The sequence below is a fragment of the Mobula hypostoma genome, chromosome 6 (assembly GCF_963921235.1).
Source record: "Mobula hypostoma chromosome 6, sMobHyp1.1, whole genome shotgun sequence".
In the NCBI taxonomy this organism is placed as follows: Eukaryota; Metazoa; Chordata; class Chondrichthyes; order Myliobatiformes; family Myliobatidae; genus Mobula; species Mobula hypostoma.
The window spans coordinates 193174776-193191531 of NC_086102.1; the positions used below are offsets into that span (position 1 = coordinate 193174776).

At 43.4% G+C, this 16756-nt stretch overlaps 1 protein-coding gene across 3 annotated transcripts in view; it reads left to right on the plus strand.

Moving 5' to 3' along the window:
• slc15a2 (solute carrier family 15 member 2) overlaps positions 1 to 12106 on the plus strand; it is a 243672-nt gene extending 231566 nt beyond the window's left edge. For all 3 annotated transcript variants that reach the window (XM_063052514.1, XM_063052516.1, XM_063052515.1), the window contains 2 exons: positions 8293 to 8397; positions 11006 to 12106. In XM_063052514.1, the coding sequence (XP_062908584.1) occupies positions 8293 to 8397; positions 11006 to 11194 (294 nt within the window). In that variant the 3' untranslated portion in view covers positions 11195 to 12106. The remainder of the gene's footprint in view (positions 1 to 8292; positions 8398 to 11005) is intronic.
• Positions 12107 to 16756: the final 4650 nt, after the last annotated feature.

Here is a 16756-nt window from a genome sequence, read left to right on the forward strand (position 1 = left end):
ATCACTGTCACATAGCACTGGCAGCAATCCTGAGAACACCACCCTTGAGGTCCTGTTCTTCAGTCTTCTGCCTAGTTCCCGAAACTCACACTTCAGGACCTCGTCCCTCTTCCTGCCTATGTCGTTGCCACATCCACTCTGTCCATGCCTTTTAACATTCGAAATGTTTCTACGAGGTCTCCCCTCATTCTTCTAAACTCCAAGGAATACAGTCCAAGAGCGGACAAACTTTCCTCATATGTTAACCCTCTCATTCCCGGAATCATTCCAGTGAATCTTCTCTGAACCCTCTCCAACGTCAGCACATCCTTTCTTAAATAAGGAGCCCAAAACTGCCCACAGTACTCCAAGTGAGGTCTCACCAGCGCCTTATAGAGCCTCAGCATCACATCCCTGCTCCTATACTCTATTCCTCTAGAAATGAATGCCAACATTTCATTCGCCTTCTTCACCACCGACTCAACCTGGAGATTAACCTTAAGGCTATCCTGCATGAGGACTCCCAAGTCCCGTTGCCTCTCAGAACTTTGAATTCTCTCCCTATTTAAGTAATAGTCTGCCTGTTTATTTCTTCTACTAAAGTGCATAACCATACACTTTCCGACATTATATTTCATTTGCCACTTCTTTGCCCATTCTCCCAATCTATCCAAGTCTCTCTGCATACGCTCTGTTTCCTCAGCACTACCAGCCCCTCCACCTATCTTGGTATCATCAGCAAACTTAGCCACAAAGCCATCTATTCCATAATCCAAATCATTGATATACAATGTAAAAAGAAGCAGCCCCAACACGGACCCCTGTAGAACACCACTGGTAACCGGCAGCCAACCAGAATAGGATCACTTTATTCCCACTCTGTTTCCTGCCAATCAGCCAATGATCTATCCACGTATGTAACTTTCCAGTAATTCCATGGGTTCTTATCTTGTTAAGCAGCCTCATGTGTGGCACCTTGTCAAAGGCCTTCTGAAAATCCAAATATACAACATCTACTGCATCTCCCAAGTCGAGCTGACTTGTAGTATCCTCAAAAAATAGCAATAGGTTTGTCAGGCAGTATTTTCCTTAAGGAAACCATGCTGAGTTCTGTCGATCTTGTCATATGCCTCCAGGTACTCCAGAACCTCATCCTTGACAATCAACTCCAACAACTTCCCAACCACTGACGTCAAGCTAACAGGTCTATAATTTCCTTTTTGCTTCCTTGCCCCCTTCTTAAATAGCGGAGTGACATTTGCAATCTTCCAGTCCTCTAGAACCATGCCAGAATCTATCGACTTTTGAAAGATCATTGCTAATGCCTCTGCAATCTCCACAGCTACTTCCTTCAGAGCACAAGGGTGCATTCCATCTGGTCTGGGAGATTTATCTACCTTTAGACTATTCAGCTTCCTGAGTACTTTCTCTGTCATAATTGTGACTGCGCACACTTCTCTTCCCTGCCACCCTTGAGTGTCCGATATACTGCTGATGTCTTTCTCAGTGGAGACTGATGCAAAATACTCAGTTCCTCCGCCATCTCCTTATCTCCCATTACAATTTCTCCAGCATCGTTTTCTATCAGTCCTATATCTACTCTCACCTGTCTTTTACTCTTTATATACTTGAAAAAGCTTTTAGTATCCTTTTTGATATTATTTGCTAACTTCTTTTCATAGTTTATCTTTTCCCTCTTAATGATCTTCTTAGCTTCTTTTTGTAAGCTTTTAAAAACTTCCCAATCCTTTGTCTTTCCACTAATTTTTGCTTCCTTGTATGCCCTCTCCTTTGCTTTAACTTTGGCTTTGACTTCTCGTCAGCCACGGTTGCATCTTTTTTCCATTCGAAAATTTAGTTTTTGGAATATATCTGTCTTGCACTTTCCTCACTTCTCGCATAAACTCCAGCCACTGCTGCTCTGCCGTCCTTCCCACTAGTATCCCTTTTCCAGTCAACTTTGGCTAGTTCCTCTCTCATGCCACTAATTTCCTTTACTCCACTGAAATACCGACACATCAGATTTCGGCTTTTCTTTCTCAAATTTCACAGTGAACTCAATCATGTTATGATCACTGCCTCCTAGGGGTTCATTCACCTCAATCTCTCTAATCACTTCTGGATCATTACACAATATCCAATCCAATACAGCCAATCCCCTGGTGGGCTCAAAAACAAGCTGTTCTAAAAAGCCATCTCGCAGACATTCTACAAATTCTCTCTTGAGATTCAGTGCCGACTTGATTTTCCCAATCCACTGGCATGTTAAAATCCCCCACAATTATCATAACACTGCCCTTCTGACAAGCCTTTTCTATTTCCTGTTGCAATTTGTAGTCCACATCACTGCAGCTGTTAGGAGGCATCAGGGTCCTTTTACCTCGGCGATTTCTTAGCTCAACCCATAAAGATTCTACACCTTCCGATCCTATGTCACCTCTTTCTAATGATTTAATATTATTTCTTACCAATAAAGCTATGCCACCCCCTCTGCCTACCTGCCTATCCTTCCGATACACCGTGTATCCTTGGACGTTCAGCTCCCATAGACATGCATCCTTTACCCACATCTCAGTGATGGCCACAATATCATACCTGCCAATCTGCAGCTATAGGACAAGATCATCCTCCTTATTTCTTATACTCTGTGCATTGAGGTACAACACCTTGAGTACTGTATTTGCTACCCTTTTTGATTCTGCATCTCTAATGCACTGATACTCACTCAGCCGGCTGCAATTTTGTCCTATCATCTTCCTGTCCTTCCTAACAGTTTGACTGCATGCTATCTTTGCTCTTTTACCATCCATCCTATCCTGAGTCCCTTCACTCCAGTTCCTACCCCCATCAAATTAGTTTAAACCCTCCCCAATAGCTATAACAAACCTGCCCACAAGAGTATTGGTCCCCTTCAGATTCACGTGCAACCCGTCACTTTTGAACAGGTCATACCTCCCCCAGAAGCAATCCCAATGATCCAAGAACCTGAAGCCCTGCCCCAGCTTCTCAGACATGTATTAATCTGCTATATTTTCCTGTTTCTACCCTCACTTGCACATGACACAGGCAGCAATCCAGAAATTACTACCCTGGAGATTCTACTTCTTAGCTTTCTACCCTGCTCTCTCAATTCTCCTTTTGGGCTTTTCCGTCCTATGTCATTGGTACCAATATGGAGGTTAACCTCCAATAGGGAGGTTTGTTAGTGCTATTGGGGAGGCTTTAAACTAGATTTGCAGGGGGATGGGAACCAGAGTGCCAGAGCTGATGGTGTGGCTGGGGTGAAAATAAATGATGTTGAAAGTTTAAGCAAATCCGCTGATAGAAAAGTTGTGAGTGGTGGTAAAAATCTTCTGAGGTGTATATATTTCAATGCTAGGAGTATTGCGGGGAAGGTGGATGAGTTGAGGGCGTGGATTGACACGTGGAATTATGATTTTGTAGCAATTAGTGAAACTTGGCTACAGGAGGGGCAGGACTGGCAGCTTAATATTCCAGGGTTCCGATGTTTCAGATGTGATCGAGGCAGAGGAATGAAAGGTGGGGGAGTAGCATTGCTTGTTAGGGAAAATATTACAGCAGTGCTCAGGCAGGACAGATTAGAGGGCTTGTCTACTGAGTCCTTATGGGTGGAGCTGAGAAACAGGAAAGGTATGGCCACATTAGTGGGATTATATTACAGACCACCCAATAGTCAACGAGACTTGGAAGAGCAAATCTGCAGAGAGATAGCAGGCAACTGCAGGAAACATAAAGTTGTGGTGGTAGGGGATTTTAATTTTTCATACATTGATTGGGACTCCCATACAGTTAGGGGTCTAGATAGTTTAGAGTTTGTAAAATGTGTTCAGGAAAGTTTTCTAAGTCAATATATAGAGGGACCAACTAGAGGGGATGCAATATTGGATCTCCTGTTAGGAAACGAGTTAGGACAAGTGACGGAAGTCTGTGTAGGGGAGCACTTTGGTTCCAGTGATCATAACACCATTAGTTTCAATTTGATCATGGACAAGGATAGATCTGGTCCTAGGGTTGAGGTTCTGAACTGGAAGAAGACCAAATTAGAAGAAATGAGAAAGGATCTAAAAAGCGTGGATTGGGACAGGTTGTTCTCTGGCAAAGATGTGATTGGTAGGTGGGAAGCCTTCAAAGGGGAAATTTTGAGAGTGCAGAGTTTGTATGTTCCTGTCAGGATTAAAGGCAAATTAAATAGGAATAAGGAACCTTGGTTCTGAAGGGATATTGCAACTCTGATAAAGAAGAAGAGGGAGTTGTATGAAATGTATAGGAAACGGGGTAAATCAGGTGCTTGAGGAGTATAAGAAGTGCAAGAAAATACTTAAGAAAGAAATCAGGAGGGCAAAAAGAAGACATGAGGTTGCCTTGGCAGTGAAAGTGAAGGATAATCCAAAGAGCTTTTCCAAGTATATTAATAGCAAAAGGATTGCAAGGGATAAAATTGGTCCTCTTGAAGATCAGAGTGGTCGGCTTTGTGCGGAACCAAAGGAAATGGGGGAGATCTTAAATAGGTTTCTTGCGTCTGTATTTACTAAGGAAGCTGGCATGAAATCTATGGAATTGAGGGAATCAAGTAGTGAGACCATGGAAACTGTACAGATTGAAAAGGAGGAGGTGCTTGCTGTCTTGAGGAAAATTAAAATGGATAAATCCCCGGGACCTGACAGAGTGTTCCCTCGGACCTTGAAGGAGACTAGTATTGAAATTGCGGGGTTCCTGGCAGAAATATTTAAAATGTCGCTGTCTATGGGTGAAGTGCCAGAGGATTGGAGAGTGGCTCATGTTGTTCCGTTGTTTAAAAAAGGATCGAAAAGTATTCCAGGAAATTATAGGCCGGTGAGTTTAACGTCAGTAGTAGGTAAGTTATTGGAGGGAGTACTAAGAGACAGAATCTACAAGCATTTGGATAGACAGGAGCTTATTAGGGAGAGTCAACATTGCTTTGTGCATGGTAGGTCATGTTTGACCAATCTGTTGGAGTTTTTCGAGGAGGTTACCAGGAAAGTGGATGAAGGGAAGGCAGTGGATATTGTCTTCAGTAAGGCCTTTGACAAGGTCCCGCATGGGAGGTTAGTTAGGAAAATTCAGTCGCTAGGTATACATGGAGAGGAGGTAAATTGGATTAGACATTGGCTCGATGGAAGAAGCCAGAGAGTGGTGGTAGAGAATTGCTTCTCTGAGTGGAGGCCTGTGACTGGTGGTGTGCCACAGGGATCAGTGCTGGGTCCATTGTTATTTGTCATCTCTATCAATGATCTGGATGATAATGTGGTAAATTGGATCAGCAAGTTTGCTGATGATACAAAGATTGGAGGTGTAGTAGACAGTGAGGAAGGTTTTCAGAGCCTGAAGAGGGACTTGGACTAGCTGGAAAAATGGGCTGAAAAATGGCAGATGGAGTTTAATACTGACAAGTGTGAGGTATTGCACGTTGGAAGGACAAACCAATGTAGAACATACAGGGTTAATGGTAAGGCACTGAGGAGTGCAGTGGAACAGAGGGATCTGGGAATACAGATACAAAATTCCCTAAAAGTGTCGTCACAGGTAGATAGAGACGTAAACAGAGCTTTTGGTACACTGGTCTTTATTAATCGAAGTATTGAGTATAAGAGCTGGAATGTTATGATGAGGTTGTATAAGGCATTGGTGAGGCCCAATCTGGAGTATTGTGTTCAGTTTTGGTCACCAAATTACAGGAAGGATATAAATAAGATTGAAAGAATGCAGAGAAGGTTTACAAGGATGTTGCTGGGACTTGAGAAACTCAGTTACAGAGAAAGGTTGAATAGGTTAGGACTTTATTCCCTGGAGCGTAGAAGAATGAGGGGAGATTTGATGGAGGTATATAAAATTATGATGGGTATAGATAGAGTGAATGCAAGCAGGCTTTTTCCAGTGAGGCAAGAGGACATGGGTTAAGGGTGAGGGGGGAAAGGTTTAAAGGGAACATTTGGGGGGGCTTCTTCACACAGAGAGTGGTGGGAGTATGGAATGAGCTGCCAGACGAGGTGGTAAATGCGGGTTCTTTTTTAACATTTAAGAATAAATTGGACAGATACATGGATGGGAGGTGTATGGAGGGATATAGTCCGTGTGCAGGTCAGTGGGACTAGGCAGAAAATGGTTTGGCACAGCCAAGAAGGGCCAAAAGGGCCTGTTTCTGTGCTGCAGTTTCTATATATGGCTACTCTCCCTCCCTCTCCAAAATACTGTGGATGTGATCCAAGAAGTCCATGACTTTGGCACCAGGGTGGCAACATACCATCTTGGTGTCCCGTTCACGTCCCCAGAATCTCCTATCTGTTCCCATCATTATCGAGTGCCCTATCACTACCACTCCCTTTTTCTCTCTCTTCCCCTTTTGCACCACGGACCTGTACTCAGTGCCTGTAACCCAGTCTCCGTGGAATTCCCCTGGGAGGTCATCCCCCACAACAGTATCCAAAACGGTATATATTATTGCAAGGAAGCTAACATTAACTCCATAGTCATTATTGCAGCTCAACACCAATTGTGATGGGTCAGCCACATCATCCATATGCCTGACTGCTGCCTCCCAAAACAAATCCTGTTCTGCCAACTCGAGTATGCAAAGCACAATATCAGGACCCACCTGAGGAAGTGCCACATCAGCCTGAATGCATAGTGAAAGCTGTTAATGAGGGGACTGCACAACTTGAAGAATATCTCTACCATGCCATTGAGACTAAGCAGCTTCAATGTAAGGACAGACTGGGAAAGGATAGATTGGCTACATCCACCACTACTGCAATGACCTACACCTGCCAACACTACAATAAGACTTGTGGATCATGGATCTGCCTCTTCAGTTATCTCACGACCCACAAATGACCAGGAGAAGGATCATACTCAACTATGAGTGATCGCTGATGATGATGCTGATGTTGATCCCACGTCCCGCCACAAAGTTATAGATTTAGGGAGAGTCTACACAATGCCCAGTTCACCATAACAGGGGATTTAAATGTCACTCCACACTTTAAGAAGGAGGAAGACAAAAAAAAGGAAATTATAGGCCAGTTACCCTAACCTCAGTTGTAGGGAAAGTGTTGGAGACTATTATTAAGGATGCGATTTTGGGTACTTGGAGACTAATGAGAAAGTAAGTCAAAGTCAGTATAGTTTCTGCAAAGGGAAATCTTGCTAACAAATCTGTTAGAGTTCTTCGGGGAAGTAAGAAGCAGGGTGGACAAAAGAGAGGCAGTGGATAGCATTTACTTGGATTTGCAGAAGGCATTTGATATAGTGCTACACATGAGGCTGCTTAACAAGATAAAATCCTATGGCTTTACAGGAAAAATACTGGCATGGATAGCGGAATAGCTGACAGGCAGGAGGCAGCGAGGGGGAATAAATGGGACCTATTCTGATAGTCTGCCAGGGATTAGTGGTGTTTCTCAGGGGTCAGTATTCGGACTGCTACTTTTCACATTGATAGTCAATGATTTAGATAATGAAATTGATGGCTTTGTGGCAAAGTTTGCAGATGATACGAAGATAGGTGGAGGGGTTGGTAGTGCCGACAAAATCTTTTTTTAAGTATATAAAGGGTAAAAGAGAATCGAGGGTAGATATAGGACCAATACAAAATGATGCTGGAGATATTGTAAAGAGAGATGCAGAAATGGCAGAGGAACTGAATGTGTATTTTGCATCAGTCTTCGCAGTGGAAGATGTCTGCAGTATACTGGACATTCAAGAGTGTTAGGAAAGTGAAGTTTGTGCAGTGAAAATTACTTTAGTCAGTGTGTGGTAAATCTGTGGAATTTATTGCCACGAGCAGCTGTGGAAGTCAAGTCATTGGGTGTATTTAAGGCAGAGATAGATAGGTTCTTGATTAGTCAGGGCATCATGTCCCTCCTCCCCAATGGTTGTAACATCAAGAGGCCATGTCCCAAATGATGAAGGTTGCTGATGACAGATGCCACCTTCCTGAGGTACTACCTGTGGAAGATATCCTCAATGGTGGGGAGGATTCAAGATTCAAAATATATATACACCAAAATATAGAATGAAATTGGTCCTTCACATTAACAACCAACACACCAGGGGTGTGCTGGGGCTGCCCGCAAATGTCACCACACATTCAGCTCCAACATAGCACGTCTACAGGTTGTGCCAATGATGGAAATGAGGGAAATAGGAGCTTATACAAAGGGCTAGCATGCAATTGAATGAATGGCCTTCTCTGCACTCTGACTTTGCATTTAAATTCTAATATTTAATATTCTTGATGTATTTGATTAATTGCTGCCCTTTTCATTGTTTCAGGCTCCTATCAACATGAAGTCTGTGCTGCAGTCTGGCTGGCTGCTGACGGTGGCCTTCGGCAACATCATTGTCGTTATTGTGGCCAAGTCGGCATTCATGGAACAGGTATGAGATTGCAATAGGTCGTCCTCCCTTCCTTTTTCCTTGGTGAGCCACTGACCACCACTGGGTCGGCTCATCCTCCCTTCCTTTATCAATGATGACCCACTGACCATCACTGGATTAGCTCATCCTCCTTTCCTTTATCAATGGTGATCCCCCTGACTGTCAGTCAATCAGCTCGTCCTCCCTTCCTTTATCCATGGTGACCCACTGACCATCACTGGATTAGTTCATCCTCAAGTGACCCCACTGACCGTCACTTGGTCAGCATCCTCCCTTTACTGTACCCTGGTGAGCAAAGGACTGAAACTGATGTGTGATGCAGTCAGTAATGGACTGAAACTAACCAATGATTGGGGATCACTAATGTACTGGAATTGAACAGTGATTGGGGTTACTAATGTATTGAAAAGGTCCAGCGTTGAGCATCTCTAATCACCCAAAGCTGACCAGTGGCGTGTGTGTGTATTTTGTGTATGTGTGTTTGTGTGTGTGTCTTTTTTGAGGATGTGTGTGTATTTTGAGGATATGAGTATGTGTCTATTTTCTGACTGTATGCATGTGTGTTTGTGTGCATGGATTTGTAGGTGTATGAATATTGGCACCTGTACATTTATATTTAGTGTATATGCCATTGTGTGGCTCTGTGTGTGTGGCGGGGGGGGGGGCGGTGTTGTGGTGGATCAAAGTGGTTACAGCCCTCTTACTAGCCCTGTGTAAGATAAATCCAGCTAATTCCTTCACCTGTCATCACTTCACAGCCGTGTTAATTCTTTGCTTTACAACATATAAAAGGACAGCACAGGAACATCCTGTTCGGACCACAATGTTGTGCCAAACCAGTAATCAAATGGCCAATTAAACAAATCTCTTCTATTTACACAATATCCATATACTTTCTTTTCCTGTTCACTCATGATGCCAGTTTAAGGGCCTTTTGAATGCCCTTATTACATCTACTTTCTCCACCACCACCCCAGACATCTGCTACTTTCTGTACAAAATATATTTCTCCATTCATCTCCCCTGAACTTAATCCCTCTCCAAAGCCTTGATATCCTTTCAATAATGGGGAAACCAGAACTGAATACAATACTCCAGATGCAGTCTAACCCCATGTCCTTCTTCTTGGTAAATACTGATCTATGATAAATATCCTACTCAAGTTTTTTTGAACACTGCTATTGAATTTATCTCCACTTGTAAACCAGCAAGTTGTTTGTTATGTCTCCCCGTTCACTGGGAAAATGGAGACACCTGTTCCTCCCTATTAGGGAGAGAGAGAGAGAACCTGTGTATGTTGAATACCAGGTGAAACACAAAGTCTTTGGAGTGACTGCAAGTCTGCGTCTTTGGCATTGCTTTCTCACACTTGAGTACTTGGTGGCGGCACTAATGCTTTTTTTTGCCAATGGGGGGAGGGGGGTATTGTTGCTGCCACTTGCGTGCGAGAGGGAGGGGGCTTTGGGGTTCTAACATTTAACTGTCGTTCTTTCTTTGGGGCACTCCTCTGTTTTTGTGGATAGTTGCGAAGAAAACTCATTTCAGGATATATATTGTATACATTTCTCTGACATTAAATTGGACTTTTGAACCTTTGACCTCAGTGATAGTTAGCAACTTTGGGTTCTTTTTCCCCAGATTGCCTTCATTCTGCATTCCCAGTTCCTGATTCTTCTGTTAATTAAAACAGTTCTTCCACTTCAGAATTTTAAGTACTTATTTTCCACAAAGAGAAACCACTGCTTTTCCAGTCTCATGTCATTCATCTCTGCATCTTTTCTCCACTCTTTCGGAAGCATTCATATTTTTCATAAAGTCTGACCAGAACTGGACACAAAACTCCAATTGTGGCTGAATTGCTCTGCTAGGGTCACCATGGTACTTTGCTTTTTCACTCTATGCTTCTATTCATTAGATTTTTTGGACCTCCTGGTCATCCTACAGAGAATTATTCATGTATACCTCCTAACCTCACTTTTCTTGTATCCATCTTAAATTGTTTCTGGTTGACACTGCTTTTTCTTCTCCCAAAGTGTGACCACATCACGTTTCTCAATATTAAATTTTATCCAACACCCATCTGTTCATTATACCAGCCTGTTGATATCTCCCTAAAGTCTATTATGTGTGTGTGTGTGTGCGCGCGCGCGTGCGCAAGTCTTATGTGCATGTTTGTTGTGTACCTACACATCTGTGTTTGTATGTGTATTTACATTTGTGTGATGGCATGTGTGTGCATGTCTGTATGTGCACACATACTTGTGCTTGCAATTGTGCATGTCTGCATGTGCTCACATTGTGTGTGTGTGTGTGTGTGTGTGTGTGTGTGTGTGTGTGTGTTGGTCCATTGCTGTACACTTACTGTCCCTGACAAATCCTGTTTAAAAGCAATCTGAAAGATTCCTGAGACTTTAGACCTTGTGTGTTGTAACTGATAGCAACCAGTGACTGACAGCGAAGCAACATTGGCATTTCTCTGTGCATTAACGCCTTGGGCCAAAGCCAGACAGCACACTGAAGAGCAGGAATGTATCGCGATTGTAACCACTGTCTCTTGTACAGTTCTATCAATGCCAAGTATAGTAACTGTCTCCTTTTTCACCCTCAGTGGGAAGAATTTGTGCTCTTTGCCTGCCTGCTGATTGCTGTCTCCATCATATTCTCCATCATGGCTTACTTCTACACCTATGTCAATGCTGAGGAGCTAACCATTGTTGCTGAGGAAACGGTTGAGATCTCCTCACAACCACTGTGCACAAACATCTCCCTCGACACAGTCAACAAGATCAATACTTAGAGATCAACTTCCTGCCCCCTCTTACCCTCATCTCAATGTCTCTGACTTGTTCCAGTATCTGGCTGATCTTCTGTAAAAATTGGACTCAGACTCATACCAAAAGTGACCTTTATATAAAGACTGAAATGGCCCAGGGAGGGGAATTGAAAATAGATTTGGAGGAAGGGAGTGGAGAGGGTTGGTGGTTTAGGAATGTCAGTAAGTAGGAAAGGTATGAAGGAATTCATTTATACCATGCAGAATCCAGTCACCGCATTACAAGTGTGTGATTACTGAAGGGGGGGGGGATCACTGAGGTTGTTGTCAGAACCTCCACTTTTGACCATGAGGTAATATTAGCTGGACAAGACTATGTTTTATTTGGACAAAGAGAAGAGATGTTTTGCCAGTGTACATGGTTAGAGGCTTGGATAGATGGAATTTGGGGGCTAGTTTCTTTAGCAGAGAGGCTAGTTACTGTGTAGAGGAAATTAAGTTAATCAATTAATTTAATCAATTAATAAGATCAAGGATCACTTTTATTCATCATATACAGTACATTTACAAATATAAGGAATTCGCTGTGGTGTGCTGGTCAGGGCACAACATTCAACAATTATATAAAGAATTATATAAAGATGAAGTTAGATGTTAAAGTGCAATACAATGTCTACAAATATATAAATATAAGCATGTATTTACAATGTAAACTGCATTATAAAAAATGGTTTAAAGTGCCTACAGTGCAGTGACAGGAGTAATAGATAGAGCAGCTTGGGGTTGCTAACTGGAATAGTTCATCAGATTAACTACTTGGGGGAAGAAATATTTCAAATGCCATGATGTTTTTTTTTAACTTTAAATACAGCTTAAAGCTTTTGTTTCAATTGTTTTAATAATTGTAATAATTTAATGATCAGGATTGTAAGTGGTGACATATGCACTCTGATAATAAAATTTACTTTGTACTTAGTACGTTTGTACCTATAGTCTTTTCAAGAATGGAGCTTTTGGAAAAGGCAATTTGCTGGGTGGGTAGTGTCTGCAATGACTTTTCCTGCTGGCTTTGTCCTGGACACATACAGGTCCTGCAATGATGATAGACTGTAGCCAATAACTTCTTATAAAAAGTGGTTTAAAGTGCCCACAGTGCAGATCAAAGAAGTGCTAACTAGAATGGTTATTTAGGTTAACTGCTTGCAGTTTTATTAAAACTCTTTATAAAAAGTCATTGGCTAAAGGACCTGTATGTGTCCAGGACAAAGAGGTGGTACAAAAGTACAACATTTTAATAATCAAATCATGCAACTGATTGTGCCAGACACCAATGTTATACCGACCTCCATTCCCTTAGGAATACTAGATTTATGATGCAACCCTTTGGGAGGCTTTGATACAAAACTGCACCCGAAATCATCCAATAGATGGAGGAAATTGAAAAGCCTTCTCTGCCCTTATAGAAGCTCTGATGCAGACCCCCACACTAGGGCAACCAAGCTACAAGACGCTGTTCCAGATCCTTGTAAATAAAAAGGAGGGCTTTGTTAGTGCTGTCTTGACCCAAGAACATGGTGGACTTCGGCGGCCTTTGAGTTTGTCCTTCCAAAGTGTACCACCTCACACTTCCCTGGGTTGAACTCCATCCGCCACTTCTCAGCCCACCTCTGCATCCTATCAATGTCTCTCTGCAATCTTCGACAATCCTCTACACTATCCACAACACCACCAACCTTTGTGTCGTCTGCAAACCTGCCAACCCACACTTCTACCCCCACATCCAGGTTGTTAATAAAAAAAATCTCAAAAAGTAGAGGTCCCAGAACTGATCCTTGTGGGAACCACTAGTCACAACCCTCCAATCCAAATGCACTCCCTCCACCACGAATCTCTGCCTTCTGCAGGTAAGCCAATTCTGAATCCACCTGGCCAAACTTCCCTGGATCTCATGCCTATCTCCAAAAATCTTTTCCAACAGCTTTCCCAACACAGACACAAGGCTCACTGGTCTATAATTACCCAGACTATCCCTACTACCTTTTCTGAATAAGGGGACAACATTCGCCTCTCTCCAATCCTCAAGTACCATTCCCGTGGACAACGAGATCCTAGCCAGAAGCTCAGCAATCTCTTCCCTCACCTCGTGGAGCAGCCTGGGGAATATTCCATCAGGTCCGGGGGACTTATCCGTCCTAATATATTTTAACAACTCCAACACCTCCTCTCCCTTAATATCAACCTCACTCATATTAGCCTCACCGTCATCAAGTTCCCTCTCATTGGTGAATACTAAACAGAAGTATTCTTTGAGGACCTCACTCACTTCCACAGCCTCCAGGCACATCTTCCCACCTATCTGTAATCGGTCCCATCTTCACTCCTGTCATCCTTTTGTTCTTCACACAATTGAAAAATGCCTTGGGGTTTTCCTTTACCCTACTCACCAAGGCCTTCTCATGCCTCCTTCTCGCTCTCCTCAGCCCCTTCTTAAGCTCCTTTCTTGCTACCCTATATTTCTCAATAGACCCAACTGATCCTTGCTTCCTAAACCTCATGTATGCTGCCTTCTTCCACCTGACTAGATTTTCCACCTCATTTGTGTTACGTACCCCGTAACTGGGTTGCCAAACCAGCAGAAATGGACCACTCACTTGGAGCCTGGATTACTGGAACTAAGAAAGTTTTATTAAAGAAATAAGCAACACAGTACTCTAATAGTAAGGATATAAATGCAACAGGTTAGCAATGAGTAAACACACATGTACACAGAACTAGGATAATAGGGTCAATCAAGCTCTATCGCAGTCTAGGGGTAAGATGATCAATCACAAGTGACAGAGTTCAGTTTAGTTCAGTTCGCAGTAATCGCCGTCGTGCCGTTGGAGAGAGAGAATGAATGAATATGCAAATCGGATTCCAAACAGACCTTAGGTATTCCTCGCAGTTAGCTTTCAGGCGAGCCCCTTGTAATGTCTTCTGAGGTCACCGACTGTGACCCCTCCGTTCCAGACACGATCGTTCTTCCGCGGTGAACCCGGCACCCAGGCAAGGGTGGACACACACCAGGTTCCCGCCGACCGTACCTTTCCAGCCTGTGTGTCTATGTCTGGTCCCGTGACCAGACCTCCAAAACTCCCACCTCCAAAACTCCCACCGACTTGTGGGGGTGCACCGCTTCCAGGGTCTCGTTACCTCGTGGTGTCGTGTGTGGTGTCTTAGCGAACCTGCCCCTTTTTATCCCCCTGCTGGGGTATCGCCTGTCCATCACACTTCAAACAGTTCAGGGTTCAAAAGGAGCCAGTCTTGACAATACTCAGACCGGTGTCTCCTTCCGTTAAACTCTCTCGTCTCCTCATTAACATTTCCAAATGCTGCTCCATTGTCTTACTTATCTCTCTCTCCTGAAGACAGGTGGCAGATCAACTGTTGATCCCACTGGTGCTAGCACAGGACAGTTAACATCTTAGTCTATGTGTACTTTTGTAACCCTCTTTCATCACACCCCTCCCCTTTAAGGATTTTTACCGGGGTAAAAATTATAATCATGAATACATTATTAGATACACACAAATATACATATTCATCAGCTACTTGGCTAATACAGAGACTTTTTAAGTTGTCAACACCCGGACAGACAGTCAGCAATCACACTTTCTGTCCCTTTTAGAAACACAGAAACATAGAAAATAGGTGCAGGAGTAGGCCATTCGGCCCTTTGAGCCTGCACCGCCATTTATTATGATCATGGCTGATCATCCAACTCAGAACCCTGCCCCAGCCTTCCCTCCATACCCCCTGACCCCTGTAGCCACAAGGGCCATATCTAACTCCCTCTTAAACATAGCCAATGAACTGGCCTCAACAGTTTGCTGTGGCAGAGAATTCCACAGATTCACCACTCTCTGTGTGAAGAAGTTTTTCCTAATCTCGGTCCTAAAAGGCTTCCCCTCTATCCTCAAACTGTGACCCCTCGTTCTGGACTTCCCCAACATCGGGAACAATCTTCCTGCATCTAGCCTGTCCAATCCCTTTAGGATCTTATACGTTTCAAACAGATCCCCCCTCAATCTTCTAAATTCCAACGAGTACAAGCCCAGTTCATCCAGTCTTTCTTCATATGAAAGTCCTGCCATCCCAGGAATCAATCTGGTGAACCTTCTTTGTACTCCCTCTATGGCAAAGATGTCTTTCCTCAAAACTGCACACAATACTCCCGGTGTGGTCTCACCAAGGCCTTGTACAACTGCAGTAGTACCTCCCTGCTCCTGTACTCGAATCCTCTCGCTATAAATGCCAGCATACCATTCGCCTTTTTCACCGCCTGCTGTACCTGCATGCCCACTTTCAATGACTGGTGTAAAATGACACCCAGGTCTCGTTGCACCTCCCCTTTTCCTAATCGGCCACCATTCAGATAATAATCTGTTTTCCTACTTTTGCCACCAAAGTGGATAACTTCACATTTATCCACATTAAATTGCATCTGCCATGAGTTTGCCCACTCACCCAACCTATCCAAGTCACCCTGCATCCTCTTAGCATCTTCCTCACTGCTAACACTGCCACCCAGCTTCGTGTCATCCGCAAACTTGGAGATGCTGCATTTAATTCCCTCATCCAAGTCATTAATATATATTGTAAACAACTGGGGTCCCAGCACTGAGCCTTGCGGTACCCCACTAGTCACCGCCTGCCATTCTGAAAAGGTCCCGTTTATTCCCACTCTTTGCTTCCTGTCTGCTAACCAATTCTCCACCCACACCAATACCTTACCCCCAATACCGTGTGCTTTAAGTTTGCACACTAATCTCCTGTGTGGGACCTTGTCAAAAGCCTTTTGAAAATCCAAATATACCACATCCACTGGTTCTCCCCTGTCCACTCTACTAGTTACATCCTCAAAAAATTCTATGAGATTCGTCAGACATGATTTTCCTTTCACAAATCCATGCTGACTTTGTCCGATCATTTCACCGCTTTCCAAATGTGCTGTTATCACATCCTTGATAACTAACTCCAGCAGTTTCCCCACCACCGATGTTAGGCTAACCGGTCTATAATTCCCCGGTTTCTCTCTCCCTCCTTTTTTAAAAAGTGGGGTTACATTAGCCACCCTCCAATCCTCAGGAACTAGTCCAGAATCTAACGAGTTTTGAAAAATTATCACTAATGCATCCACTATTTCTTGGGCTACTTCCTTAAGCACTCTAGGATGCAGACCATCTGGCCCTGGGGATTTATCTGCCTTCAATCCCTTCAATTTACCTAACACCACTTCCCTACTAACATGTATTTCACTCATTTCCTCCATCTCACTGGACCCTCTGTCCCTTACTATTTCTGGAAGATTATTTATGTCCTCCTTAGTGAAGACAGAACCAAAGTAATTATTCAATTGGTCTGCCATATCCTTGCTCCCCATAATCAATTCACCTGTTTCTGTCTGCAGGGGACCTACATTTGTCTTGACCAGTCTTTTCCTTTTTACATATCTATAAAAGCTTTTACAGTCCATTTTTATGTTCCCCGCCAGTTTTCTCTCATGATCTTTTTTCCCCTTCCTAATTAAGCCCTTTGTCCTCCTCT